The following is a 27,848-nucleotide window of genomic DNA, read 5'->3' on the forward strand; positions in this document are numbered from 1 at the left end:
CATATTGGCTGCCCTCTTTCCTACATTACAACAGTGACTGCACTTCAAAAAATACTTCATTGGTTGTAAGGCACATTGGGATGTCCTGCGGTCGTGAAAGGCGCTTTAGAAATACAAGTTTTTCTTTTAACATAGATAGCTACAGTCATTTTACAAGGTTCTGCTCCCAGTCTGCAGCCTTGCCCTTGTCAGATGTGAGTGCAGGTCACAGAATTGACGCTATAGTGTTATACCCCTCTCCCCGTCCCTTGCTCCTGTCTAGTGATGCTCTGCGCTAGGAATGGAGCTGTGCCATTATATAGACTCATTAGCCATAAAACGTAGCTTAATAGCAGCATAATTCCCTTATCAGTCCTCTGGTTAATGATTGCTTCTTACTCCTTAGCATGATTTTCTAACTTGTCATTTTAGTGAAACCATGATACATTTTAATCGAAGATATCGAGTGGCTAGGCGTGAGTAAAAGGCTGTAATTTAATATCACAAGTTGTCTACAACCAATCGTTAAGTGTACTCATTGTTTATGACACTATTTAAACACTGAAGTTAAATGACACCATAAAATTCGGTGGATTCTGGGGCGGTCCCAGCAGATTGGAAAACCGCAAATGAAATGCCCCTATTTAAAAAAGGAAACAGACAAAAAGCAGGAAACTATAGACCAGTTCGCCTAACATCTGTCGCTGGGTAAATGCTGGAGTCCATTATTAAGGAAGCAGTAGCAGGACATTTGGAAAAGCATAATTCAACCAAGCAGAGTCAACATGGTTTTATGAACAGGAAATCATGTTTGACAAATTTGCTGGAGTTCTTTGAGGATGTAACGAGCAGGGTGGATAAAGGGGGAACCAGTGGATGTGGTGTATTTGGATTTCCAGAAGGCATTCGATAAGGTGCCACATAAAAGGTTACTGCACAAGATAAAAGCTCACGGGGTTGGGGGTAATATATTAGCATGGATAGAGGATTGGTTAACTAACAGAAAACAGAGAGTCGGGATAAATGGGTCAATTTCCGGTTGGCAAACAGTGACTAGTGAGGTACCGCAGGGATCGGTGCTAGGTCCTCAACTATTTACAATCTATATTAATGATTGGATGAAGGGACCGAGTGTAATGTAGCCAAGTTTGCTGATGATACAAAGATGGGTGGGAAAGCAAATTGTGAGGAGGACACAAAAAATCTGCAAAGGGATATAAACAGGCTAAGTGAGTGGGCAAACATTTGGCAGATGGAGTATAATGTGGGAAAATGTGAGGTTATCCACTTTGGCAGAAATAATAGAAAAGCAAATTATAATTTAAATGGAGAAAAATTGCAAAGTGCAGCAGTACAGAGGGACCTGGGGGTCCTTGTGCATGAAACACAAAAAGTTAGTATGCAGGTACAGCAAGTGATCAGGAAGGCAAATGGGATGTTGGCCTTTATTGCAAGCGGATAGAGTATAAAAGCAGAGAAGTCCTGTTACAACTGTACAGGATATTGGTGAGGCCACACCTGGAGTACTGCGTACAGTTTTGGTCTCTGTATTTAAGGAAGGATATACTTGCATTGGAGGCTGTTCAGAGAAGGTTCACTAGGTTGATTCTGGAGATGAGGGGGTTAACTTATGAAGGTAGGTTGGGCCTATACACATTGGAGTTCAGAAGAATGAGGTGATCTTATTGAAACATATAAGATAATGAGGGGGCTCGACAAGGTGGATGCAGAGAGGATATTTCTACTCATAGGGGAAACTAAAACTAGGGGGCAGAGTTTCAGAATAAGGGGTCGCATATTTAAAACTGAGATGAGGAGGAATTTCTTCTCCGAGGGTTGTAAATCTGTGGAATTCTCTGCTCCAGAGAGCTGTAGAGGCTGGGTCATTGAATATATTTAAGGCGGAGATAGACAGATTTTTGAGCGATAAGGGAGTCAAGGGAAGTGGAGCGGGTGGGGAAGTGGAGCTGAGTCCATGATCAGATCAGCCGTGATCTTATTGAATGGCGGAGCAGGCTTGAGGGGCCAAATGGCCGCCTCCTGCTCCTATTTCTTATGTTCTTAACTATTCTTCAGTCTCACAGACAGAAGGTGGGCTGAGTTGAAGGGTGAGGACAGTGCAGGGCGTTGATGGATGTGGGGCAAGTTGGCAATATTGAGGTGTTCAAGAGGCAAATGGATTTGTGCAAAGATTAAATTCATGTCTAATAGGGAGATTCGTATATTGTGGCAATAAGTAATCAACACTGGGATCACCTGTAAGGGACACACGCCATAAAATGATCTTGTATTTCTTTCCAAGGGGGCCAGTGTTCTCCTTATAGTTTTTTGACCTGAGTTTGTTTGGTAAGTGCGTTGAAAGGCTGGAATTAGAACAAGGTCTACAGACCCATGATTTCCTCTCCAGTGCTCCACACAAGCACCACTTGTTACTGGGAGTGATCGGTCTGTGAAATCAGCCCTTGAGTGCACAGCAATCTGACTTTGTGGCCTTAAAAGGAAATGTCAGAATAATCCATCCCACATTTCATGGTGTAACACTCCTCCCCTCGACTTAGTGTGAGCACAATTATTACCAACGAATCTCACCTGCTGGAATAGGCTTCAATTGACGCTGATTATTAACCTCTTTCAGCAATTTTGATGGTCGCCCACGGCGCCTAGGTATCCGTGGCAACGGGCTTTCATTCTGAGGAGGACTGCCAGACTGATGAGATTTGACCTTTCCTATGGCCGCAGTGGGGCCAGCCCGGAGAGATGCTGCGATTGAGGTCCCATAGGTAGCAGCGGCATTCAGTGAGCCCACCGATTGCGCAGCAAACGGAATGTCCATAAATGGCATAAACTGTAAGAAAAAGGAGGAGAATGAAGAGAAGTTATGCTAAACCTGTATCGAACCTTGATCAGACCACACTTGGAGCACTGCGTGCAGTTCTGGTCGCCATATTATAAAAAGGCTATAGAGGCACTGGAGAGGGTGCAGAGAGGATTTACAAGGACTATACCAGAAATGCGATGTGTATATAGGATGTGGAAAGGATGAACAGGCTGGGTATCTTTTCTCTTGAAAACAGAAGGCTGAGGGGTGACCTCATAGAGGTCTTTAAAATTATGAAAGGTTTTGATAGAATGGATAGAGAGAGAACGTTTCCACTTAAGAACATAAGAAATAGGAGTAGGCCATTTGGCCCCTCGAGCCTGCTCCGCCACTCAATAAGATCACGGCTGATCTGATCATGGACTCAGCTCCATTTCCCTGCCCACTCCCCATAACCCTTTACTCTCTTAGTGTTCAAAAACTTGTGGGGAAGAGCATAACTAGAAGCCATCAATACAAGATAGTCACCAAGAAACCCAATAATTCAGAAGAAACTTCTTTACCCAAGAAATGGTGAGCGGTTTTTGAATAGAACATGCACGGAAATTTGAATGGGCTGCCCAACCAATTAAAGGGATCGTTCATGAAAAAAACGAATCACAGCGGGCATTGGTGTGGGTATGTGTGGCTGTTAGGGGAAGGACAGGATCAGCCAAGACTGCATTGCTGCCCATGGTGTTCTAGCTTGCTGACACACACTGCCTGAGGAACGGGAGCTTGGGTGAATTATTGGAGAACAGCCAGTGCCTTTGCAACCACGTTCCATAGGGAACCAGCCTTCAGGAGACCAGGAGGTAACACAATCAGAAAACAAAAGCCAACCATCAGTCAAGGAGACGGATGTCATTACTGGGAAATGGAAACTTTCCAATTCCTTTATCCCAGTGCCAGCATGAAGCAGTCCCAGGTCAGGTGGACTATGCTTTTGTTGCTAAGTTCCTGCTCCATGGTTCATAGGTTCCTCAAGTGGCAATTCTTCATTTGGGGCCTTACACAGTGCGGGGTTGGCAGACAACTCGAGGGTCGACAGGTTCGTAGCCATCAACAGAGAGACAGAAATCCGAGGTCATGAACATTAATTAATTAACCACATTACAGGAAGGATGTGATCACACTGGCGAGGGTACAAAGGAGATTTACAAGAATGTTGCCTAGACTGGAGAATTTTGGCTATGAGGAAAGATTGGAGATGCTGGATCTATTTTCTTTGGAACAGAGGAGGCTGAGGGGAGACCTGATTGAGGTGTATAAAATTATGAGGGGACTAGATAGAGTGGATAGGAAGGATCCATTTCCCTTAGCAGAGGGGTCAACAACCAGGGGACATAGATTGAAAGTAATTGGGGGGAGGTTTAGAGGGGAGTTGAGGGGGAAATGTCTTCACCCAGAGGGTGGTGGGGGTCTGGGGCGGAACTCACTGCCTGAAAGGGTGGTAGAGACAGAAACCCTCACCACATTTAAAAAGTACTTGGATGTGCACCTGAAGTGCCGTAACCTGCAGGGCTACGGACCGAGAGCTGGAAAGTGGGATTAGGCTGGGTAGCCCTTTGTCGGCCGGCACAGACATGGTGGGCCGAAATGGCCTCCTTCCGTGCTGCAAATTTCTCTGATTCCACGATCACCTGACATCACACACACTTTCCAGCATGGGTTTGCTGGACAGCGACCAGGAGCTGGAACTGGGGCTGGTTTTACATTCTCACCCAAGAGGGCTGAGACCAACCAACAGCTCCCATCCTGGCTGAGACCAACTAACTCAGCATAGGCCAAGGATCGAATTTGGACCTGGTGTTGCTCAGGTATTCACTGCTTTAACCAGCTGGACCATCAGGATAGGCACCAGGCAGTCTTACTTGCATAACAAAATTCCCTATGGCAACAGTTGTTACCCATACGCCTTAGTGGTTGTGCAACTTCCCTATATTCCTGACCATGCACTGACCTATTTAGACTTCAGCACTACTATTAATATTTTCTCATAAAATCCCAGATTTGACAGCCTTGAAACGCTGCACTGTGCACTGCGCATGTGATCATTTCTAATAGAAGTAACTTTTTTGTTTTTTTTCGTTCTAATTAAGGTAAAAGGTGTCAGTGTTGGGGATATGGAACACTATCCATTTTTTGTCCTCAGTGTCACTCTACATCAATCACGTCCAGGTTAGGTTTGTACGTCACAGTTACGTACAGAGTAAAGCTCCCTGTACTTCGTTCCAACAATGCGCTAAGTGTCAGGCGTGGCTTAGTGGGTAGCACTCTCGCCTCTGAGTCAGAAGGTTGTGGGTTCAAGTCCAGAAATCTAGCACAGAAATCTAGGCTGATCTGTCCCAGTGCCAGTACTGAGGGAGTGCTGCACTGTCGGAGGGGCAGTACTGAGGGAGTGCTGCACTGAGGGAGTGCTGCACTGTCAGAGGGGCAGTACTGAGGGAGTGCTGCACTGAGGGAGTGCTGCACTGTCGGAGGGGCAGTACTGAGGGAGTGCTGCACTGTCGGAGGGGCAGTACTGAGGGAGTGCTGCACTGTCAGAGGGGCAGTACTGAGGGAGTGCTGCACTGTCGGAGGGACAGTACTGAGGGAGTGCTGCACTGTCGGAGGGGCAGTACTGAGGGAGTGCTGCACTGTCGGAGGGGCAGTACTGAGGGAGCGCCGCACTGTCGGAGGGGCAGTACTGAGGGAGTGCTGCACAGTTGGAGGTGCTGTCTTTCAGATGAGACATTAAACCGAGGCCCCACCTGCTCTCTCAGGTGGACGTAAAAGATCCCATGGCACTATTTCGAAGAAGAGCAGGGGAGTTCTCCCCGGTGTCCTGGGGCCAATATTTATCCCTCAACCAACATCAGTAAAACAGATTATCTGGTCATTATCACATTGCTGTTTGTGGGAGCTTGCTCTGCGCAAATTGGCTGCCGCATTTCCTACATTACAGCAGTAACTACACTTCAAAAGTACCTCATTGGCTGTAAAGCACTTTGGGACGTCCGGTGGTCATGAAAGGCGCTAGAGAAATGCAAGTCTTTTTATTCATTTCAATCCTGCCAGTGCACCATGGAGATTTTCCAGTTCCTGCCATCATTATGGCTTTTCCAAGTGGGATTGGTCACCAAGTGATATTTGTGCTGAAGTTTGGGTGATTCTGTAAAGCCCACTAGGAACTGCATTGAGACAGCCCAAATTCAGTTCATCTGGCACTCTGGCAGCCATCAGTCTCTGTGTGGCTTTCAATTCAAGACCCAGAGGCGAAAGGGTGTCTCTGGAGTAGTCAATATGATGAAGTGCATAGTTTAAACATCCCAATTTAACTTTATATTCTTCATCTCCCCCCCCCCCCAAGAAAACAAATCACATACCTGTGACGTCGCAAAAGCAGCCGAGGGAGGCAGCTTTAGCGGACTGCGGCTGAGTTGATTCGGATCGGAATCCAGTCTCTGGTATTGATTCAGCAATGTCTGTTGTGAGGAAAATGGCAGCTGGGTAAGCGAAGAGGAATCACAGGGCATTCTGGGTAGAAGGCTGAACCACTGTCCGTGTTTCTCGGCACAGTCCTTGACCTTTTGCTCCGAGTTGGGGACACTGAGGTCAAACAGCTTGCGATTACTGGCCAGCAGCATCTCTGGGGAGATGGCACTCGGGCTGTCTTTGCTGGTGCTGCACTGAGGCGTAGGGAGCGGGAGGTTTGGCACCGAGTTCTGCAGGAGGCTCAACCACGCTAAAAAAACAGCCGATTGGTCAACGTTATGATGTGTCTGATTGGTGGAATGTGCGTCTTGTGCAGTGCCACTGCAATGTTTGGCATTGGCAGCAGCGCAGTGCCGCTTTGGGTTCTCTGGGTTGACCAGTTCTGCCTCACACTTCCTGCGCCGGCTATCCTTTGGCCTGCCCGGGGTGTTCGGTACGTCCCTTGGCTCCACTTTAACTGGGGTCGTCTCAATGGGCTTGAGCTGGTTCTTTTCTGCATCCAACTCTTCAGTACCTGGGGAGAGGAATATCAAGATTGAAGTACAACATTTCCTCATCAAAAATATGTTGTCCAGATCAGCATGCTGAGAGGTGACTATTCTCTACTCTACTCAATATGCCCAATAAATGTAGAGTTTCAAAACCCTAAACCTCTGCCCTCCCAAGGCTGCCGTTTCTTTCTGTTCCTCTCGAGTAGATTGGGCCTATACTCTCTGGAGTTTAGAAGAATGAGAGGTGATCTCATTGAAACATACAAGATTCTGAGGGGGATTGACAGGGTAGATGCAGGGAGGGTGTTTCCCCCGGGCTGGAGAGTCTAGAACCAGGGGTCACAGTCTCAGGATAAGGGGTCGGCCATTTAGGACTGAGTGAGGAGGAATTTCTTCACTCAGAGGGTGGTGAATCTTTGGAATTCTCTGCCCCAGAGAGCTGTGGATGCTCAGTCCCTGAGTATATTCAAGACTGAGATAGATAGATTTTTGGACTCTAAGGGAATCCAGGGGATCAGCCATGAACTTAGTGAATGGCGGAGCAGACTCAAGGGGCCGTATGGCTGACTCCTGCTCCGAATTCTCATGTTCAATCGCCTTCCCTCCTCTCCTAAAAGCAGTGACTCATGCTGGGGCACATGTCCATGGCCAGAGTTCTTGGAAAATACGTGGGTGTGTGTGGAGATTGGTTATGGTCAGGATCGGGCTCACTCTGATGCCTCCCACAGTCGAGTATTCTGCCAACGCTCACTGTCTCTAGATCCATATCTGGTGAACTGGCCGTGGGGTGAGGTGCTGGAGGTCTGCTAGGACATGTGGACCCGTACCTCAGGCTGGGGGGGGGGGTGGGGAAAGAGAGGAAAATTGGCGGGAAAATAGGGCTGGTGAAATTATGGATTTTGGTGGGAAAACGCCCTAAAACAGAAACCGTATGCATTGTGGGTTTGCACGCACTTGACCATTTACCACAGAACAGTTGACATTGTTAGTCTTACCTAGTGATCCCTCTGAGCCTTCCACAAACACACCGCTAAGGTGTGGGAAAACCCAGTAGCGACGCCTGAATCGGTCCTGCCCCAATAACAAGGCACGTAGTGTCTGGGAGACTTGAAGCAGCTTTCGTGCAAAAAAACTTTGTCGCTATGGAAACAAGAAGTCGAGAAATTGGTTACCAAACAGCAAAGTCGTACATTGCTAATGCGCTCTTGTGTAATGGAAACATCGCAGAGCACTTTACAGGGAGGAGAAGGTGGACAACAGGCAAAATAGATCAAATTCAGTGTGTGTGGTTGATAACACTGCTGAAGAGAAGGGTTTTTCGGAGGCTCTTGATAATGGCTCATGGAATTTCAGGGAATGCAGTCACATGGATTGAGAGATGGTCAGAGGGCAGAAAGCAAAGGGAAGTGTCTCAGACTGGAAAGATGTGGCGAGTGGCAGGGCTTTGTATTGGGCCTGCTGTACTTGTAGTCATTTACTGTAGACACAATTGATCTGGATTGAAAACTAAGGGAACAATATAAAAATTTGCTAATGATACTAAATTGGGGGATTTGGCATGTTGCAACTGTAATGTATTTGCTTCATGGGTTCTTTGCTTAAGAATTCAGAGCAACACATTGCTATTAAGAACTAGTTGGTTTATTAACAAAGCTTTAACAATCACACTGCACATTACCAGTTCATCCACCAGGCTCATAACTGCATACCTCATCGTGGATGACCTAGACCCAACTGGCTGGGGTTTTATTGAGTCTCGTGTACATCATGTGACTGGCTAAGCCACTCACAGTGCAACAGCTCTACAACTATTTTGGTAGAACCTTAAACAAGTGCCCCCTTTTGGCACTAGAACCCACAAATTAACAATTTTAAACTGTAACGAAAAACCTTTAATCAAATTAAAATTTGGTTGCCGGGGGTGATGATGCACTCCAGTCCCTCCGGCGCCCACCTCTCGCGGAAGGCCGCGAGCGTACCGGTGGACACCGCGTGCTCCATCTCCAGGGACACCCTGGCTCGGATGTAACCGCAACAGCTCAACAAACCTGTGAGAATACTCACAGGGGCATACATTACAGTGACCATGATTATTAAAGCTTTTAGAGGACATGGATAGATTAGTAAGATGGAGTATATGGAGTAATCCATCTTGGAAGTAAGAATAGGGAAAGGAAGTCTATCTCAAATGATAAAGAGGAACAGAGATACACAGGTTAAAACATTACAGCACAAGTAGATAAGGACACAAAAAAGAAAAACACTCTCCTTGGATTTGTAATTAGAGGTGTGGAATACAAAAGCAAAGAGATGATGTTGACCTTGTACAAGACCTCAGTCAGACTGCTGTTGTAGTTTTGGACACCCCGTTATAGGAAGGATATCAAAGCAACGGAGAAGGTGCAGTGTAGATTCACTAAGATATTACCAATGGTGACGGATACAGAGATTAAGAGAGATTTGAGAAGTTAGGGCTTTTTTAAAAACTGGAGTGTTGAGAGGTAACCTAATCGAGGTCTTTAAGATTATGGTGGATTACAAGAAGGTAAACACTGATAGCATGTTCCACTGGCTGGGTGATTAGGATGTGGAATTCTCTGCCACAAACCATTGTTGAAGCCGAGTCTATAAATTATTTTAAAAGGGAATGGGATAGCTGCTTGAAGAGGAGGAATATTAAAGGGTAAGGGAGGGTGGGATTAGACTAGGTGACTCATATGAAGACAAACACAGACAGATTTAAAGGGCCTAATGGCCTGTTTCTGGGCTGGACCATTCTATGACTCCACCATCACTCACCTTACTGAGCTTCTCAATCTGCCGATTTAGTTCAGCCACACTGGCAGAAGGGTGATCATCGGCCTAAGAAGGGCACAGCGTACATTAACAGCAGGAACCAATACCCACACCATACTCATTGCTTTTACAATCGATTATTTTGCTAAAGGTTTTTATTCTTAATCTTCTAACCTCTTCTTTCTCTGGACCATGTGCAAACTATGACCAAGAGGCCAAGCAGGCAGCCTACTGTCCAATCTCTATCTACACTACTCATGAACTGACCATGAAAAAGTGGCCAGAAATTCGGAGTAAATTTAGAATTTCATTATCGCAGGATAGAAGGATGTCTGCTGTGTGCAATGGGCAAATATTACATTGGTGCATTTGGAGGCGTTCTTATCAGGTTAGGCTCGAGACATATTGTTAGGACAGTGTAGAGGGAGCTTTACTCTGTATCGAACCCCGTGCTGTACCTGCCCTGGGAATGTTTGATGGGACAGTGTAGAGGGAGATTTACTCTGTATCTAACCCCGTGCTGTAACTGCCCTGGGAGTGTTTGATGGTGACAGTGTAGAGGGAGCTTGACTCTGTATCTAACCCTGTGCTGTACCTGCCCTGGGAGTGTTTGATGGGACAGTGTAGAGGGAGCTTTACTCTGTATCTAACCCCCTGTACCTGCCCTGGGAGTGTTTGATGGGGACAGTGTAGAGGGAGCTTTACTCTGTATCTAACCCATGCTGTACCTGTCCTGGGAGTGTTTGATGGGACAGTGTGGAGGGAGCTTTACTCTGTATCTAACCCCCTGTACCTACCCTGGGAGTGTTTGATGGGGACAGTGTAGAGGGAGCTTTACTTTGTATCTAACCCCGTGCTGTAACTGCCCTGGGAGTGTTTGATGGGACAGTGTAGAGGGAGCTTTACTTTGTATCTAACCCCGTGCTGTACCTGCCCTGGGAGTGTTTGATGGGACAGTGTAGAGGGAGCTTTACTTTGTATCTAACCCCCTGTACCTGCCCTGGGAGTGTTTGATGGGACAGTGTAGAGGGAGCTTGACTCTGTATCTAACCCGTGCTGTACCTGCTCTGGGAGTGTTTGATGGGACAGTGTAGAGGGAGCTTTACTTTGTATCTAACCCCGTGCTGTACCTGTCCTGGGAGTGTTTGATGGGACAGTGTAGACGGAGCTTTACTCTGTATCTAACCCCCTGTACCTGCCCTGGGAGTGTTTGATGGGACAGTGTAGACGGAGCTTTACTCTGTATCTAACCCCCTGTACCTGCCCTGGGAGTGTTTGATGGGACAGTGTAGAGGGAGCTTGACTCTGTATCTAACCCGTGCTGTACCTGCCCTGGGAGTGCTTCGATTTAATCGCTCCACCATTGGTGGCCGTGCCTTCAGCTGCCGAGTCCTTAAGCTCTGGAATTCCCTCCGTAAACCTCTCCGCCTCTCTAGCCTCCTTTAAGACGCTCCTTAAAACCTCTCTCTTTTGGTCATCTGCCCTAATATCTCCTTATATGATTCAGTGTCACATTTTGTTTGGTAACGCTCCTGTGAAGCACCTCAAGTCATTTTGCTACATTAAAGGCACTATATAAATGCAAGTTACTGTTGTTGTTGATGCCGACACTGGGTGCCCACAATGTTCCATTCCCAGCCCGAACATCCCTTACCTTGCTGAGCGCAAAATGCACATTTATTTTTAAACATTATCTGGTCATTATCGCATTGCTGTTTGTGGGAGCTTGCTGTGCACAAATTGGCTGCTGTGTTTCCCACATTACAACAGTGACTGCACTTCAAAAGTACTTCATTGGCTGTAAAGCGCTGTGGGACGTCCGGTGGTCGTGAAAGGCGCTATATAAATGCAAGTCTTTCTTTCTTGTATTTATTTTTTCCCCTTTGTCTAACTTCCTGTATGTGTCATGTACGTTCCCTACCTGATCCAGCGAATAAAGGAGCTCTTCCTCAAGTGGCCCTGTGTAATTGGTGCGATGAGGTTTTGAAAAAGTGAAGTGAAGCCACGCTCCCGACCCCTAAAGTCATCATTCTCTGCACATCACTCTGGCAGATATTTGATGCTCATGTGTAACAGGCGTGATCCATGACACGTGCCACTCCATCACACAGTCCATTTAGATTTGATTAAGATTGAAATTTAATTAAAGGAAATTACTTAAGCAAATCTAAATGTTAAAATGAAGCCCACATTTGATGTTTGGTCGGCGGAATTGTCGTCTGATATTGTATTACCATAGCTACTGAGTTTCTAGCCCTCATTGCCACCAGTGTTCTCCAGTGCACGCTTAATCCGTTTGGTGCAAAAACCGACATTAACATGACTTTTAATTAACAACGTTTGAGAGAGGCTGAGACACCAATGGACTGTGTGATGGAGTGGCACGTGTCATGGATCACGCCTGTTACACATGAGCATCAAATATCTGCCAGAGTGATGTGCAGAGAATGATGACTTTAGGGGTCGGGAGCGCACCAATTACACAGGGCCACTTGAGGAAGAGCTCCTTTATTCGCTGGATCAGGTAGGGAACGTACATGACACATACAGGAAGTTAGACAAAGGGGAAAAAATAAATATAAGAAAGAAAGACTTGCATTTATATAGCGCCTTTCACAATCGCCGGGCGCTTTACAGCCAATGAAGTACTTTTGAAGTGTAGTCACTGTTGTAATGTAGGAATCGAGGCAACCAACTTGCGCACAAGCAAGCTCCCACAAACAGCAATGTGATAATGACCAGATAATCTGTTTTAGTGATGTTGATTGAGGGATAAATATTGGCCCCAGGACACCAGGGATAACTCCCCTGCTCTTCTTCGAAATAGTGCAACGGGATCTTTTACACCCACCTGAGAGAGCAGACGGGGCCTCGGTTTAATGTCTCATTTGAAAGACTGCCCCTCCGACAGTGCGGCGCTCCCTCAGCACTGCACTGGAGTGTCGGCCTAGATTTATGTGCTCAAGTGTCTGGAGTGGGGCTTGAACCCACAACCTCTGACTCCGAGGTGAGTGCTACCCACTGAGCCACAGCTGACCCTGGTGGTTAAAAGAACTAGCCTGAAGCATCGCTTACCTTATTAATCCCTTCAGTCCTTCTTTCTGATGATTTCTCTTTAGTTTCCTCCTTCGCACTCTCCTCGTCCCCGTTGCCCGGGTCAGCGCTGTTGTGGTCTTCTTCGGCACCGAGTCCTTGTTTCCTTCTCCTGCCCTCCACAATGCCATCAGGCTCTCGGATTCCTTTCTTCTTTGCCAGAGCTCTCTTTAACCTACCAATCACCAGCAGAAAGAAACCAAAAGAAAAAAAAAGCCGTTCACACTCGGTTTGTGTCCCCTTAAAGATACGCAGATAATGGCAGCCCAGAGCTGGGAGATTCTCCTCAATAACACGTCCTGCAGCTTGGCTTTTCACTTGTAGCGAGGCTCAGGAACAAATCAACTTGCTGCATGTAAATGACTCCAAATAAATCCCCACACGTCGCTTTCTCCATTCCGCATCCTGCAATCTTGGGTCGCAGCGAGGAATCGCATAAAAACCTTAAATGTTAGGGACAAATAGTCCACATCTGGGGGACTTGTGCATGAACCACAAAAGGTTAGCATGCAGGTACAGCAAGTGATCAGAAAGGCCGATGGTATCTTGGCCTTTATTGCAAAGGGGATGGAGTATAAAAGCAGGGACAGTTATACAGGGTATTGGTGAGGCCACACCTGGAGTACTGCGTGCAGTTTTGGTTTCCATATTTACGAAAGGATATACTTGCTTTGGAGGTAGTTCAGAGAAGGTTCACTAGGTTGATCTGGGGATGACCGAGATGAGGAGAAACTTCTTCACTCAGAGAATTGTGAACCTGTGGAATTCTCTACCACAAATAGTTGTTGAGGCCAGTTTGTTAGATATATTCAAAAGGGAGTTAGATCTGGCCCTTAAAGGGATCAAGGGGTATGGAGAGAAAGCAGGAATGGGGTACTAAAGTTGCATGATCAGCCATGATCATATTGAATGGTGGTGCAGGCTCAAAGGGCCAAATGGCCTACTCCTGCACCTATTTTCTATGTTTTTATGAGGGGGTTGACTTACGAGGATAGGTTGAGTAGGTTGGGCCTCTACTCATTGGAGTTCAGAAGAATGAGAGGTGATCTTATCGAAATGTATAAGATTATGAGGGGGCTGGACAAGGTGGATGCTCCTGTTCCTATTTCTTATGTTCTTATGCACAGAGGTTATTAGACTGCGGAGGGCATCACAGCCAAGCCCAATCTTTGCTCACCTGATGTCAACGCATACTGAAATAATGATAAACACTGGCTGGTTTCTGCGCCCTGACCCAGAGGCTGCGGAGGCCGATTGTATACGCCCACTCCCGCCACGATTAGGTAAGTCAGGACGGACCTGGGATTGAACCAGGAACCTTTTGGTGCACTTGGGCTCAGTAATGCAGCGGGCAGTGCTCGAGCCACTGAGCCAACAGGAGCGCCGCGATTCTGATTTACAGTTTGAGGACATCATGAGAAATACTGGATTGGAAGGATTACTGAGCCTATGAAAGGGTTACATAAGAAATAGGAGCAGGAGTAGGCCATTTGGCCCCTCGAGCCTGCTCCGCCATTCAATAAGATCACGGCTGATCTGATCGTGGCCTCAACTCCACTTCCCCGCCCGCTCCCCATATCCCTTGACTTCCTTATCGTTCAAAAATCTGTCTATCTCTGCCTTAAATATATTGAATGTCCCAGCTTCCACAGCTCCCTGGGGCAGAGAATTTCAGAGATTTACAACCCTCAGAGAAGAAATTCCTCCTCATCTCAGTTTTAAATGGGCTTATTCTGAAACTATGCCCCCTTGCGTTGAATTAACAGCTAGTCCTGCTTGGTTAATGTGTACGTACTAAAGTTAGTTCAGATCCCGCCCACAGTGAGCTTTTAATAATACTCTGAAGGCAACACTTGATGATGTCAGCATTCACAGCTTGAAAAAACAAAAAAAAATGGTTGGAATGAACAATGCCAGGCATATCCACAATTCACCACTCTGCTAAGTTGCCAATCTTAGTTGTGGCATTCTGGGAGTGGTACTGAGTGCTAGAATGGTTCCCACACCAAGGGGTTAAAAAAAAAATCAGAGGAACAGTTGTCACTACCTCACTCTCGCACGTCCATCTGACTAGCTCAGACACCAGGGTGTGCATCACTCGTTTACCTGCCGTTAATGCCACAGTTGCTGTATTGCCTGGGGCAAACAAGAAACAAGGATGTAGGAGATTAACATACTTGGCCTCTGGGGGGAGTCCCTGAGGTCCAGACTCGCTCTTTAAACGAAACCTTCTTTTGCTTCAAGTAGACAGGAAGTGGAATGCCTTACCTCCTAAGTTTGCCTTCCACAATCCACTTGTTCTTCCGAATGTTGGCTCGATGGTCTATGTTTTTATCGATTTCCCTGCACAGAGTTAAAACAAATCGAGAGACATGCTTTAATATCAGAGCTTTCTTCACAGGAAGGTTTTAGATATCGTCTTTGAATCTTTTGTCTTGGTTATTTGCTTTCTTTGAGGTTCTCCATTCCCATTGGTTGGTGCGGAGGGCAAGATGACTTGGTGCAAGGCCTCTGCCAAGGCTGCCCCCCAAAACAACGACGAGGAGTGTGGCCCAGGCTGACTTGTCCTCCAACTTGCGCCTATCCCAACTCACGTTGGAGAAGGATATGGGTCCACGCCAATGTTCCCTCCAATTTTTATTTTTGGTGTGCGGTCCCTTTAACTGGCTGCGCAGCCCATTCAGGTTTTCGGGCCTGTGCGGTTTTCTTCTATATCGAAGCCGGTGAGCGGCCTGGGCAGGACCTCCAGACCGCTGAGCAGTTGTGCAGCTTAGCAGGAACTTTGGTTCACGCCTCAATTTTCCACTCCGATTAGTTGCCAATCTCAACCACATTGGCACCAACTCGGAGACAGAGTAGAAAATCAAATGAGTCACCCCGAGCCTGGCTTTAGACGCACAAGAAGAAAGATTCACAGCTCCAGGAGAGACACACCCACAGCTATGGCAACTCCTGCCAGAGCCAGAGAGAAAGCCACTGAGATCAGCCAACACAGCATAGGCCAAGTGTTAACTACATTCGATGGCGGTCTCTTCTGTAAGTTAAGCATGTTGCATGTTTTCTCTCTTACCTGATTACCACGCTGCTCCCCAGCAGCTCATTGACGAGGAAGGCCAACACCGCTGCCTTTCTCTCGCAACAATGTGCCTGGAATGATTTGCTCTTCAGACCTTCGCACAACTCGGTTTCAGCACCATAAGCCTCCAGGAAAATCCGCAGCACTTCCGACACATTCTCCCTGTTAATTCCAATGTCACAGATTCGCTCCCCGAGAAACGTTACTGACTGGAAAAGTGAAGGATTTTAATTGGTTATCTTTTGCTCAGGATTGTAGAGGTATGGCAACACACAACACGTGTAGGGAACAAGTGTGCAGGCGACTCGGCACGTGCGGGCGACACGTGTGCGGCAACACAACACATGTAGGTAACACGTGCGGCAACATACAACATGTGTATGTAACATGTCAGTTAACACGTGTGCTGTTGATATAAATGTGTAGGTAATGCAACGCATGTAGGTAACACATGTAGGTAACAGTGTGCAGGCGACACACAGCACGTGTAGATAACACACAACACGTGTAGGTAACGTGTGCAGGCGACATACATGTGTAGGTAACATAACACGTCGGTAATGTGTGCTGTTGACATACAACGTGTGTAGGTAACATGTGTAGGTAACATGCGTATGCAGACAACATGTAACATACAAGGCTTTCTCTAGTTAAATAAACAGCACAGTGGTATAACAAGATTCTACTGTAAAGCGATTGCACAGAGGATAACACATAGGGTGAAAGGTATAACACGTGGAATAACACCGTTTGAAGATTGCTATGCACAGGGTAACACACAGGCTGGTATGTTATATTGGATCATACACAGGCTGCAGTATTTTATATACACAAAGCCCAGAGACAGAGACATATATATATGCTGTATTTTACATAGTCAGGACGCCCCAAGGCGCCACACAGCCAATGGATTGGTTACTTTTGAAATATAGGGAGGGGATTGGACTCTGATTTGAAAATTCCCAAACAGAGGGAATAATCTATTCACCTATCAAAACTCTTCATAACTTTAAAACCCTAGGTCTTCATTTTTTTCATCCACCCCCTTTCCATGGAGTGTATAGACCCCATCCAAAATGTGTTACATCACACTTCTCCACATAACACTGCATCTGCTAACTGTTCGCTCATCTCTATGTCCTCCTGAAGTCTTTTATAGTCTTTCTCCCTGTTTGCCAAAACCCCTACCTTTGTATTGTCAGAAAATGTCAATAGCATACTCCCTAGGCCCAGTCCAAACACTGTATATTGAGCACACAAGTGGGCCCGGCTCCGACTCCTGGGGTACACCAGTCCCAAGCTATACCCATTAACCCTAATCCTGGTTTTCCTGCCCGGCGACCAACTTTCTTTCTGAGCTGCTCCATTTCCCCATGCTTGGTTTGAGTGGAGAATTTAGAACACATTTGTCATCACTGGTTCAGGCTCCGTACCTGATATTTATGAGGCAATCCTGGATCGACCACTGCAATGTGGAGTAATCTAATCAGCAGGTCCTGGATCTCGCCCATATTGTCGCCAACGTTCAGCAGGCCTTCCTGTAGTGTGTTCAAGGTGGGCACATCCTTGCTGGTATCGAAACCTAGCACCTTGCCATAGTTGTGCAAAAACTCAATGACTGTGAGACAGTCAGAAAAGGCACGGCCGGAAAGCACCAGGCCTGGAATGGGGACAAACTCTGGTAACGGCTGGAAGAAAAAAATGGCACGAATATCTATTAATATAGCGGAGTTCCACCCACCTAGTTATTATAGCGTCTGCATCACTACATTGTTAGTTGCTTGGTGCAACCTGCTGCAATATACAAAGCAAAGTTAAACAGCTACCTCACCAGGGGGGTGGTCATGTGATGAAACCTCCAGGAATACATCTAACTAGAGTTGGCAACTACCTCTGGTACCTCACTCAAGTAGCCATTCTCCTTATTTAGGCCTCAATAGTGAGTGTAATATATGTACCTGTGAGCATGCTCACAGCTTTGTAGAGCTGTTGTCCCCTGGCAACCAAAGTTTAATTTGTTTAATGTGTCGGTTTTAGTGCCCCCCTTTAATCAGGGGGCACTTGATTTACAGATCAACTTAAAATTGTTGTAGAGCTGTTGTGGGAGTGGCTTAGCCACTTGAGAGCTTTGAGCCTGGTGGAAGGAGGTGTCGCAACTGCTGCCTGCCTGCAACCCGAGTCTCCAGGAGAAGAGAAAGAGGTCTGCTGGATTAACACCTTGGGGGAGAGGAGGAGAGCAAGAGCTGCTAGCATCACTGCTGCCACAGAGTTGGAGAGAGGGGAGAAAAAAAGCTGTAGAGCTGTTGTTACAAAAATAGTGTAGAGCTGTTGCATTGTGAGTGGCTAAGCCAGTCACGTGATGTTCACAAGACTCAATAAAACCCCAGTCAGTTGGGTCTAGGTCATCCACGATGAGGTATGCAGTTGTGAGCCTAGTGGATGAACTGGTAATGTGCAGTGTAATTGTTAAACCTTTGCTATTAAAAGAACGAGTTGATTTATTAGCAATGTGTTGCTATGAATTCTTAAGCCAAGAACCCATGAAGCAAATACATTACAGTGTGTGTTTACTGAATTCTCACACACACCCATGTGTAGGGGGTGTGTGTGTGTGTGGGGGTGGGGGGGGGGGGGGAAATGAACATTGTGATCTATTAAAGGAGTATTCTGTGTATTAACAACTTGTATTTATAGCGTCTTTAATGTAGTGAAACGCCCCAGGGCACTTCACAGTAGTATTGAGAGAGTTAAAAAACACCGAGCCACATAAGGAGACATTAGGGCAAATGACCAAAAGCTTGGTCAAAGAGGTAGGTTTTAAGGTGCGTCTTGAAGGAGGAAAGAGAGGTAGAGAGGTGGAGAGGTTTAGGGAGGGAGTTCCAGAACTTGAAGCCCAGGCAACAGAAGGCACGGCCACCGATGGTTGAGCGATTATAATCAGGGATGCTCAAGAGGACAGAATTAGAGGAATGCAGAGATCTCTGGGGGTTGTGGGGCTGAAGGAGATTACAGAGATAGGGAGGGGCGAGGCCATAGAGGGATTTGTAAACAAGGATGGGAATTTTGAAATCGAGGCGTTGCTTAACCGGAAATAAATAGAATGTATTGCGGTCCCTGTTTACTCTGTGGGTTTGGCCCGCAGTCATGGCTTACCTTGTGATCAGTCAAATACAGGTCTTCAGTGGGCTTCCTCATTTCCTGCAGGAGCTGCAGCCTCTGCTGTTTCTGTCTCAGCCTCTGCTGCCTCTTCACGTGCTTCTCCTTCGGATTCTTTTTCACCCTTTGTGCTTGTTGTACCTTCGGTCCTGGTTTGAGCTTGGTCTGCCCCTGTTGTAAAGGAGGGAAAAATGTCATCTTTATCTTGACAATCGTCACGCTCCCGAGGGTGTTGACTCCTGCTGGTGTACAGTTCCATGCACGCTCTCTGGCCATAAGTCATAAAATTTTGCGATACAATATTAGATTAAATTGGGGAGTTTCTTGTGTTTTTTCTCCATAATGCTCTGGAGTAATTGAACCAACCAGCTGGAAATCTTAACTTGAAAGTGCACTGATATTACATAAGAACATAAGAAATAGGAGCAGGAGTAGGCCGTGGGCCACCTGGCCCCTCAAGCTTGCTTCGCCATTCAATAAGATCATGACTGATCTGATCATGGACTCAGCTCCACTTCCCTGCCCGCTCCCCATAACCCTTTACTCCCTTATCGCTCAAAATCTGTCTATTTCCGCCTTAAATATATTCAATGACCCAGCCTCCACAGCTCTCTGGGGCAGAGAATTCCATAGATTTACAACCCTCTGAGAAGAAATTTCTCCTCATCAAGATCCTGCAAATCCCCTGGGAGGACAGACGCACCAACATTAGCCTCCTCAACCAGGCCAATATCCCCAGCATTGAAGCACTGACCACACTTGATCAGCTCCGCTGGGCAGGCCACATTGTCCGCATGCCAGACACGAGACTCCCAAAGCAAGCGCTCTACTCGGAACTCCTTCACGGCAAACGAGCCAAAGGTGGGCAGAGGAAACGTTACAAGGACACCCTCAAAGCCTCCCTGATATAAAGTATTACATCCCCACCAACATGGAAAGAGCGTGCGGCAAATCTGTCCCACCCTCCCCTTCCCTCAACGACTATCTGTCCCACCTGTGACAGGGACTGTGGCTCTCGTATTGGACTGTTCAGCCACCTAAGGACTCATTTTAAGAGTGGAAGCAAGTCTTCCTCGATTCCGAGGGACTGCCAATGATGATGATGACACAACACTTCAAAGCCAAACCCAATCCTGTAATCACTTGACAGCCACACACACTCTCACGTTATAGCAGGAGTCAGGAGCAGGAACATTAGCTGATTTCCCCCTCCTCCTTAACTCAAGGCCGCTAAGATCAATTGCAGCACTCCAACTACCACACCATCTGAGATCAGCACAGCCCAAGGATTGAACCAGCAACCTTCAGATCTGCATGGCTCAGTTACATGATGTAACCAGTAGGGGAGCCAGAATTCAAGGTGGCAATTCCTCACCTGTTGGTAGATTGGATATCCCATTGTCAACAGAGAGTATCATTTTGACAGTGACATTCAATTTTCAGAGATGGATACAACAGACTGAGACTTTTCTTTAATTTGTTCCTGGGATGTGAGCGTCGCTGGCAAGGCCGGCATTTATTGCCCATCCCTAATTGCCCCTTGAGAAGGTGGTGGTGAGCCGCCTTCTTGAACCGCTGCAGTCCGTGTGGTGAAGGTGCTCCCACAGTGCTGTTAGGGAGGGAGTTCCAGGATTGTGACCCAGCGACGATGAAGGAACGGCCAATATATTTCCAAGTCAGGATGGAGTGTGACTGGGAGGGGAACGTGGAGGAGGTGGTGTTCCCATGCGCCTGCTGCCCTTGTCCTTCTAGGTGGTAGAGGTCGCGGGTTTGGGAGGTGCTGCCGAAGAAGCCTTGGCGAGTTGCTGCAGTGCATCTTGTAGATGGTGCACACTGCAGCCACGGTGCGCCGGTGATGGAGGGAGTGAATGTTGAAGGTGGTGGATGAGGTGCCAATCCAGCGGGCTGCTTTGTCCTGGATGGAGTCGAGCTTCTTGAATGTTGTTGGAGCTGCACCCATCCAGGCAAGTGGAGAGTATTCCATCACACTCCTGACTTGTGCCTTGTAGATGGTGGAAAGGCTTTGTGGAGTCGGGAGGTGAGACACTCGCCGCAGAATACCCAGCCTCTGACCTGCTCTTGTAGCCACAGTATTTATGTGGCTGATTCAGTTAAGTTTCTGGTCAATGGTGACCTCCAGGATGTTGATGGTGAGGGATTCGGCGATGGTAATGCCTCTGAATGTCAAGGGATGGTGGTTAGACTCTCGCTTATTGGAGATAGTCATTGCCTGGCACTTGTGTGGTGTGAATGTTACTTGCCACTTATCAGCCCAAGCCTGAATGTTGTCCAGGTCTTGCTGCATGTGGGCATGGACTGCTCCATTATCTGAGGAGTTGCGAATGGAACTGAACACTGTGCAATCATCAGCGAGTATCCCCACATCTGACCTTATGATGGAGGGAAGGTCATTGATGAAGTAGCTGAAGATGGTTGGACCTAGGACACTGCCCTGAGGAACTCCTGCAGCGATGTCCTGGGCCTGGGATGATTGACCTCCATCTTCCTTTGTGCTGGGTATGACTCCTGCCAGTGGGGAGTTTTCCCCCTGATTCCCATTGACTTCAGTTTTACTGGGGCTCCTTGATGCCACACTCTGTCAAATGCTGCCTTGATGTCGAGGGCAGTCACTCGGCTGTGATGAGGTCTGGAGGAGAGTGGTCCTGGCGGAACCCAAACTGAGCAACAGTGAGCAGGTTATTGGTGAGTAAGTGCCGCTTGATAGTACTGTCGACGACACCTTCCATCACTTTGCCGATAATGGAGAGTAGACTGATGGGGCGGTAATTGGCCGGATTGGATTTGTCCTGCTTTTTGTGGACAGGACATACCCGGGCAGTTTTCCACAGTGTCGGGTAAGTGCCAATGTTGTAGCTGTTGTACTTTGTGGTATGGCACAGGTTTTTTAATAGGTAAAGGTATCGAGGGATATGAATCAAAGGCGGATAAATGGAGTTGAGCTATGGATTAGCCCATAATCTAATTAAATGGGGGAACAGGCCCGAGGGGCTGAATGGCCTCCTCCTGTTCCTATGCCTACGTTCTACTGGGACTCTGCAACCATGACATTATTCCAGCAAGTGCAACAGGATTAGCGAGGTAAAACCAGCCGACAGTATATTCCACTTTCTACAATTGTTACAGGGCCAATGAATGATTGTTACAGCAATGAAATGACATAGAATGTACAGTACAGAAACAGGCCATTCAGCCCAACCAGTCCATGCTGGCGTTTATGCTCCACTCGAGTCAAATTATCATCTCTAGATCTCCTCAAGCCTCAGGGGTTACTGCTGTAGTAGATACACTGGGTTACAGTGATAGATACACTGTCTGGTACAGTACTGAGCCATACAGAGCAGGAAAGTTCCAAGGTCAATCCCTAGGCTGTGCTGAGTGAATTGAGTTAACGCTTCAATTGGCCTTAGTATCCTGATGCAGTAACAAGTACACATGTCCAGGCTCATACATAAAGAATGGGCCCTTGAGTGAGGTACCAGAGAACTGCTGGCACCTGTGGACCTTCAGGAGAGGAGAAGATAAAAGGTAATCCTTATTTAAGGTGTATAGGTTCCATCAGCTTCGGTTTACTGTTTCATTTTCGCACAGAGCAAACATTAATCAAAACTCTGAGTGGGGACGAGAACCTCTCTGCACCCGGTGTCAGATCCAGGCACGGGTTAGATGCAAGTCAGAGCTCCCTCTGGACTGCCTTAACCCCAATCTCAGCAAACACCAACATCAGTGTGGCAATTTACTGCACAAGCTGCCCTTGCAGCCTCTCTGACGAGCTTGGCCAATTAGTGTCAATTAGCACTGAATTATGTTTTATTTCCCGCGTACTCGGGTCTCTAGGCAACTGGGTTGAAAACCCACCTAAGCTCATTTCATGTCGAACTTTTAGCAGCTGTCAGACTGAGAAGGCCTTTATCCCCACCAGCCAGCCTAGGACACACTCAAACCCAGTACCAGCCCCCCGTGTCCTGTATCCCTGCTGGCTGCATTCGACTGACATTTTAATGAGGTTTTCCATTTCAAATACCTTTTGCTTCAATTTATTCATCAATGCTTTCAGCTTCTGCTTCTCTTTTTCGTTCAGAACAGCTAAAAGTAAAATCACAAAGAAAACTGGATTAATCAATCAGTTTTCAATTATGCTGTGTAAAATCTAACCAGAAAAAACAGGGGGCAGGAAGTAAATTCAACTCTGCAGGGCGGGGGGCGCAAAACGGGCAGCGCCAGATCTGCTGCCCGTTATACACCTGCCCGAATCGGATAACGGGCGGGCAATCTGGCAATGCCCGTTTCATGCCAAACATCTTCCTGTGGCAAAACACAACTGTTCTATAGGGGGTGTGGGAGAGATTGCCCTACTTAAAATGCTAGAGGTCTGTATCACTCGCCAGTTGTGAGGGCTGGGCATATAACCTGCACCTGGCCTTTAACAATGCCACTCTGTGTGACCACCCTCGAAAAGGTCAAAGGGACTGGGCTGCACCCAATGCCCCCTCCCCTCTGGGCAAGCACCTCGCCCTAATCGTCCTGGTCCTGGGAAGATAACGAACAATCAGGAAGCAGATGAATGCAATAAAATTGAGAGCTATATTTCAGCAAAGGCAAACCACAATTCAAATCAGCCTTAATTATAAATAATCTGTTTACTGGGCTTCATTGTGAAATGCTGAACAGACTGCGGAAGGATCCATTATTGAAAAGCCCGAGGGAGCCTCTCGACACTCAATACAGTTTCACCTTTACCCTGGTAAATGAGCAGAAACCCCACAGGATTAGCAGGATCATTCCTGCATCTAGCATTAAAGCCCCACTTGCCAGGCGTTTATTGGTTTGCAAGCAAGAAAACAGACAACAGGAAAGAGAGCGTCGCAATCAGTGTCACTGAAGGCAATATTGTTACATCAGCTTCCTTATATGGCCAGCCATGTGTTCTTAGTGTGGGGGACAATACTTGGCCTATCTCGATATGGGAATTGTAACTTGGGTTGTTGCGACAAAATGACGGACAGGATCACACCGACTCTTTAAAGGAATCCTCCAGGTAAGGCCCCAAAATGGCTCTATTGCCACAAAAAAAACACTTGCCCTGTATTTAATTTTTAAACTAAAACAAATACAGTAGTTCATAAATTAAAAGAAAAGTTACAAATCCTGTTATGCACCAGTTAGTCTCCTCAGGCCCCAGCATCTTTGCATCACTGGCGCAGGTTTTTAAAAAAAAATTAATTCACGGGATGTGATTCCTGACTGATTCCTGGATTGGGGGGGCCTATATTCTCTAATGTTTAGAAGAATGAGAGATGATCTCACTGAAACATACAAAATTCTTACAGGGCTTGACAGGGTAGATGCAGGGAGGATGTTTCCCCCGGGCTGGGGAGTCTAGAACCAGGGGTCACAGTCTCAGAATATGGGGTCGGCCATTTAGGACTGAGATGAGGAGAAACTTTTTCACTCAAGAGGGTGGTGAATCTCTGGAATTCTCTACCCGAGGGCTGTGGAGGCTCAGTCTTTGAGTATATTCAGGGCTGAATTCGATAGATTTTTGGAGTCTAGAGGAAACAAGTGGAGTTGAGGTCCATGATCAGCCATGATCTTATTAAATGGTGGAGCAGGCTCAAAGGACCTTATGGCCTACTCCTGCTCCTAATTCTTATGTTATGTGGCCGTCGCCGGCAAGGCCAGCAATTTATTGCACTCGAGAAGGTGGTGGTGATCCACCTTGTCTCGCTGGACCATTTCAGAGGGCAGTTAAGAGTCAACCACATTGCTGTGGGTCCGGAGTCACATATAGGCCAGACCGGGTAAGGGCGACAGATTACCTTCCCTAAAGGACATTAGTGAAACAGATGGGTTTTTACGACAATCCGGTAGTCACCAATACTGACACTAGCTTTTTATTCCAGATTTGTTTAAATTCTCCAGCTGCTGTGGTGGGATTTGAGCTCATGTCTCCGGATCATTAGTGCAGGCTTCTGGATTAGGAGTCCAGTAACATGACCTCTATGCTACTGTGCCCATAAAGGTGAAAGGTGATGTCACAGTGGGCAGCTTCGCCTCTCCTCTCAATTGCTCTACTCAAATCAATGAGCAGTGCAGGGTGTTGGGAATCAAGGCTGTGTATCGAAACATCCTGTTACAGAATGTCTCGGCTTGCCAACGGTGTAAAGATGGCAGCTCTGGAGGCCAGCAAGAATATTCTTTTAAAAAAGGTAACCAGGAGGTTGGTAGGATTCAGATTTTGACTGTAATTCTGCTCAGAATGAAAGACTTGTGTTTATATAGCACATTTCACAACCTCAGGACATCCCAAAGCACTTTACAGCCAAAGACATATTCCTGAAGTGTAGTCGCTGTTGTAATGTAGGAAACATGGCAGTTTGCACACAGCAAGCTCCCACAAACAATGTGATAATGAGCAGATAATCTGTTTTAGTGATGTTGATTGAGGGATAAATATTGGCCAGGATTTCTTCGAATAGTTTCATGGGATCTTTTTACGTCCACCTGAGAGGGCAGACGGGGCCCAGTTTAAGGTCTGATTCGAAAAATGGCACCTCCGACAGTGCGGCGCTCCCTCAGCGCCGCCCCTCCGACAGTGCATCGCTCCCTCAGTACTGACCCTCCGACAGTGCGGCGCTCCCTCAGTACTGCCCCTCCAACAGTGCGGCGCTCCCTCAGTACTGACCCTCCGACAGTGCGGTGCTCCCTCAGCACTGCCCCTCCGACAGTGCGGCGCTCTCTCAGCACTGCCCCTCCGACAGTGCGGCGCTCCCTCAGCACTGCACTGGAGTGTCAGCCTAGATTGTGTGCTTAAGTTCCTGGAGTGGGACTTGAACCCACAACCTTCTGACTCAGAGGTGAGAGTGCACAGTGATTTCCCAGTCACTTCATCAGGGGACAAGCTGAACAGAGACAAACAAACAATCGAGCCCCAAGGTCTACTCGAGGCTAGAATTGGTGGAAGCTTGAGGAGCAGGACGCTTAACTACGCTCTTGAATGGGGAATGGTATGCGGCCAAGAGAGACATAAACAGAAGAGAACGGGCTCCTCCAATGATTCAATGAATAATCTGGTGTGGTATGGAACCAGGAAGCCTCGAATCTCGGCCTGTACTGAGTCAGCCGGGATGGCAGTAAGGACACTAATTGACGCTGAGCTCGGGAAGGAGAAAATCAGCCAGGATTCCGACGGCTCATTGATGTCTAGTGCCCGCTATGCCCATCACTGCGATGTGCACACATATGGAAGATGGGCGAGACAGGGTCCAGCTTTGACTCTCTGTCTAAGTTCACAGAATGGCCGGGCGAGATACTGGGACACACTGGCACCTTTGCAACTGCACCCCAGCATAAGCCAAGGACCTTCAGGAGCAAAAAGGAGGAAAATAGAAAAATAAAGTTGGGAGAAGAGTGGGAACAGGGAACTTAAGAACATAAGAAATAGGAGCAGGAGTCGGCCATTCGGCCCCTCGAGCCTGCTCCGCCATTTAATACGATCATGGCTGATCTTCGACCTCAACTCCACTTTCCTGCACTATCCCCACATCCCTTAGTATCCAAAAATCAATCTCAGCCTTGAATATACTCAAAGATTGAACCTTCAAGGCCTCTGGGATAGAGAATTCCAAAGATTTACCACCCTCTTAACCAATTTTTAGAATTACAAAAATTTAAAACATGCACTTTATATCGATAAATGTAAGCGTCAAGGAGGACCGAGAAACGGGGTTATATTGCTTTAAGAAAAGAAATGAAATCAGATTGTACCTTGAGTTTCGAGTTTTTTCATGAGTTTGGCATCAGTGTTGTTAAGCAATGTCACGGTCTTGACCTTTGGTGGCCTTCCTTTACCTCGCTTGACCTTTGGCTGTTTTGGGGCTCGCTGCTTGTTGGGGTTTGGTGGTCTGCCCAGCCTGCCCATCATGGCTTTAATCCGTAAAGGGATTTCATCCGCATTGAGCTTACACCACTGCCCATCCTAAATAAGGAAGACAAAGAGCAATCGCTGCTTCAGACAGGACCCAAAAAAGGGATAAAATGGAGACCTTTGTCTGTGTGAGGAGCGCTACATAAATGTAACTTGTTGGATTGTCTTTTGAGGTATGTTCACTGGGGGGAGATGCCAGGGGTTTGCAAGGCCAATGGGCAGGGAGTGGCAGGATATGGGCTTGTGCCAGCCATTCCTTGCACCTTCTGTTCCCAATCTTGACTGTTGTCAGGGAGAAGTGCCAGCTGAAAGGAAAATGGTTCGACATAAGGAGAGAGGATCAACAGGCAAATGACCCGCCTCCAAGTCCCCCAAGTTAAATTGCACAGCACACGGACTGAATCTTGGGTGAAGACTGCATCTTCACTCTCAACATTAGGGAACAGTAGGTGGTGCAGAAATCCCCTCTTTCTTCAAAGGCTCTTGCTGATGTCAAATTTTGGTTAAAAGCAGAAGCAGGGCACAGAAACCTGAATGAAGGGGAAAGAAATGAATGAAGTTCGATTCTGGAACAAAAGCCTGTACAGACCTCGGAGGACTCGCGTGCTTCAAAAAACTCGCCCACGTTCATCCTGGGACTGAAGCTGAAATGTTCCCGACTGACTTCAGTCACTGCGTTTCGGACCAGGTACTGAAAAAGAACAAAAATAATCCTCTCAGCTCATTCCAATTGATAGTTCGTGGCTTAACTCTGCACCGTGAAACGAAGGGTAACTGGATAGAATTGGACAGGGCGAACTTTTACAGCCGTTCACTCTGTTGTTAGAATTCTCACTAGAAATAAGCACAAGATTTCTACAACTTGTAAAATGTCGAAACCCCGCGAGGTTTAAAAGATCTCGTCGCATTAGAATTTGAAGCGGGGAAGCTTGGTGACCTCCGTGGGGGAAGGCTGGTCATTAGTGGAAACCCATTGAA

At 47.1% G+C, this 27,848-nt stretch overlaps 1 protein-coding gene across 4 annotated transcripts in view; it reads right to left on the reverse strand.

Moving 5' to 3' along the window:
- Positions 1 to 27,848, reverse strand: part of LOC139240984 (bromodomain adjacent to zinc finger domain protein 2A-like) — a 181,143-nt gene that overhangs the window by 26,232 nt on the left and 127,063 nt on the right. For all 4 annotated transcript variants that reach the window (XM_070869628.1, XM_070869625.1, XM_070869627.1 and 1 more), the window contains exons 9-20: positions 27,460 to 27,561; positions 26,711 to 26,921; positions 22,968 to 23,029; positions 18,923 to 19,096; positions 17,203 to 17,457; positions 15,764 to 15,978; positions 14,962 to 15,036; positions 12,676 to 12,868; positions 9,604 to 9,666; positions 7,800 to 7,944; positions 6,205 to 6,827; positions 2,569 to 2,824 (exon numbers count right to left, since the gene is read on the reverse strand). In XM_070869628.1, coding sequence (XP_070725729.1) covers positions 2,569 to 2,824; positions 6,205 to 6,827; positions 7,800 to 7,944; positions 9,604 to 9,666; positions 12,676 to 12,868; positions 14,962 to 15,036; positions 15,764 to 15,978; positions 17,203 to 17,457; positions 18,923 to 19,096; positions 22,968 to 23,029; positions 26,711 to 26,921; positions 27,460 to 27,561 — 2,374 coding nt within the window. The remainder of the gene's footprint in view (positions 1 to 2,568; positions 2,825 to 6,204; positions 6,828 to 7,799; positions 7,945 to 9,603; positions 9,667 to 12,675; positions 12,869 to 14,961; positions 15,037 to 15,763; positions 15,979 to 17,202; positions 17,458 to 18,922; positions 19,097 to 22,967; positions 23,030 to 26,710; positions 26,922 to 27,459; positions 27,562 to 27,848) is intronic.

This window comes from Pristiophorus japonicus, chromosome X, assembly GCF_044704955.1.
Source record: "Pristiophorus japonicus isolate sPriJap1 chromosome X, sPriJap1.hap1, whole genome shotgun sequence".
Classification (NCBI taxonomy): domain Eukaryota; kingdom Metazoa; phylum Chordata; class Chondrichthyes; family Pristiophoridae; genus Pristiophorus; species Pristiophorus japonicus.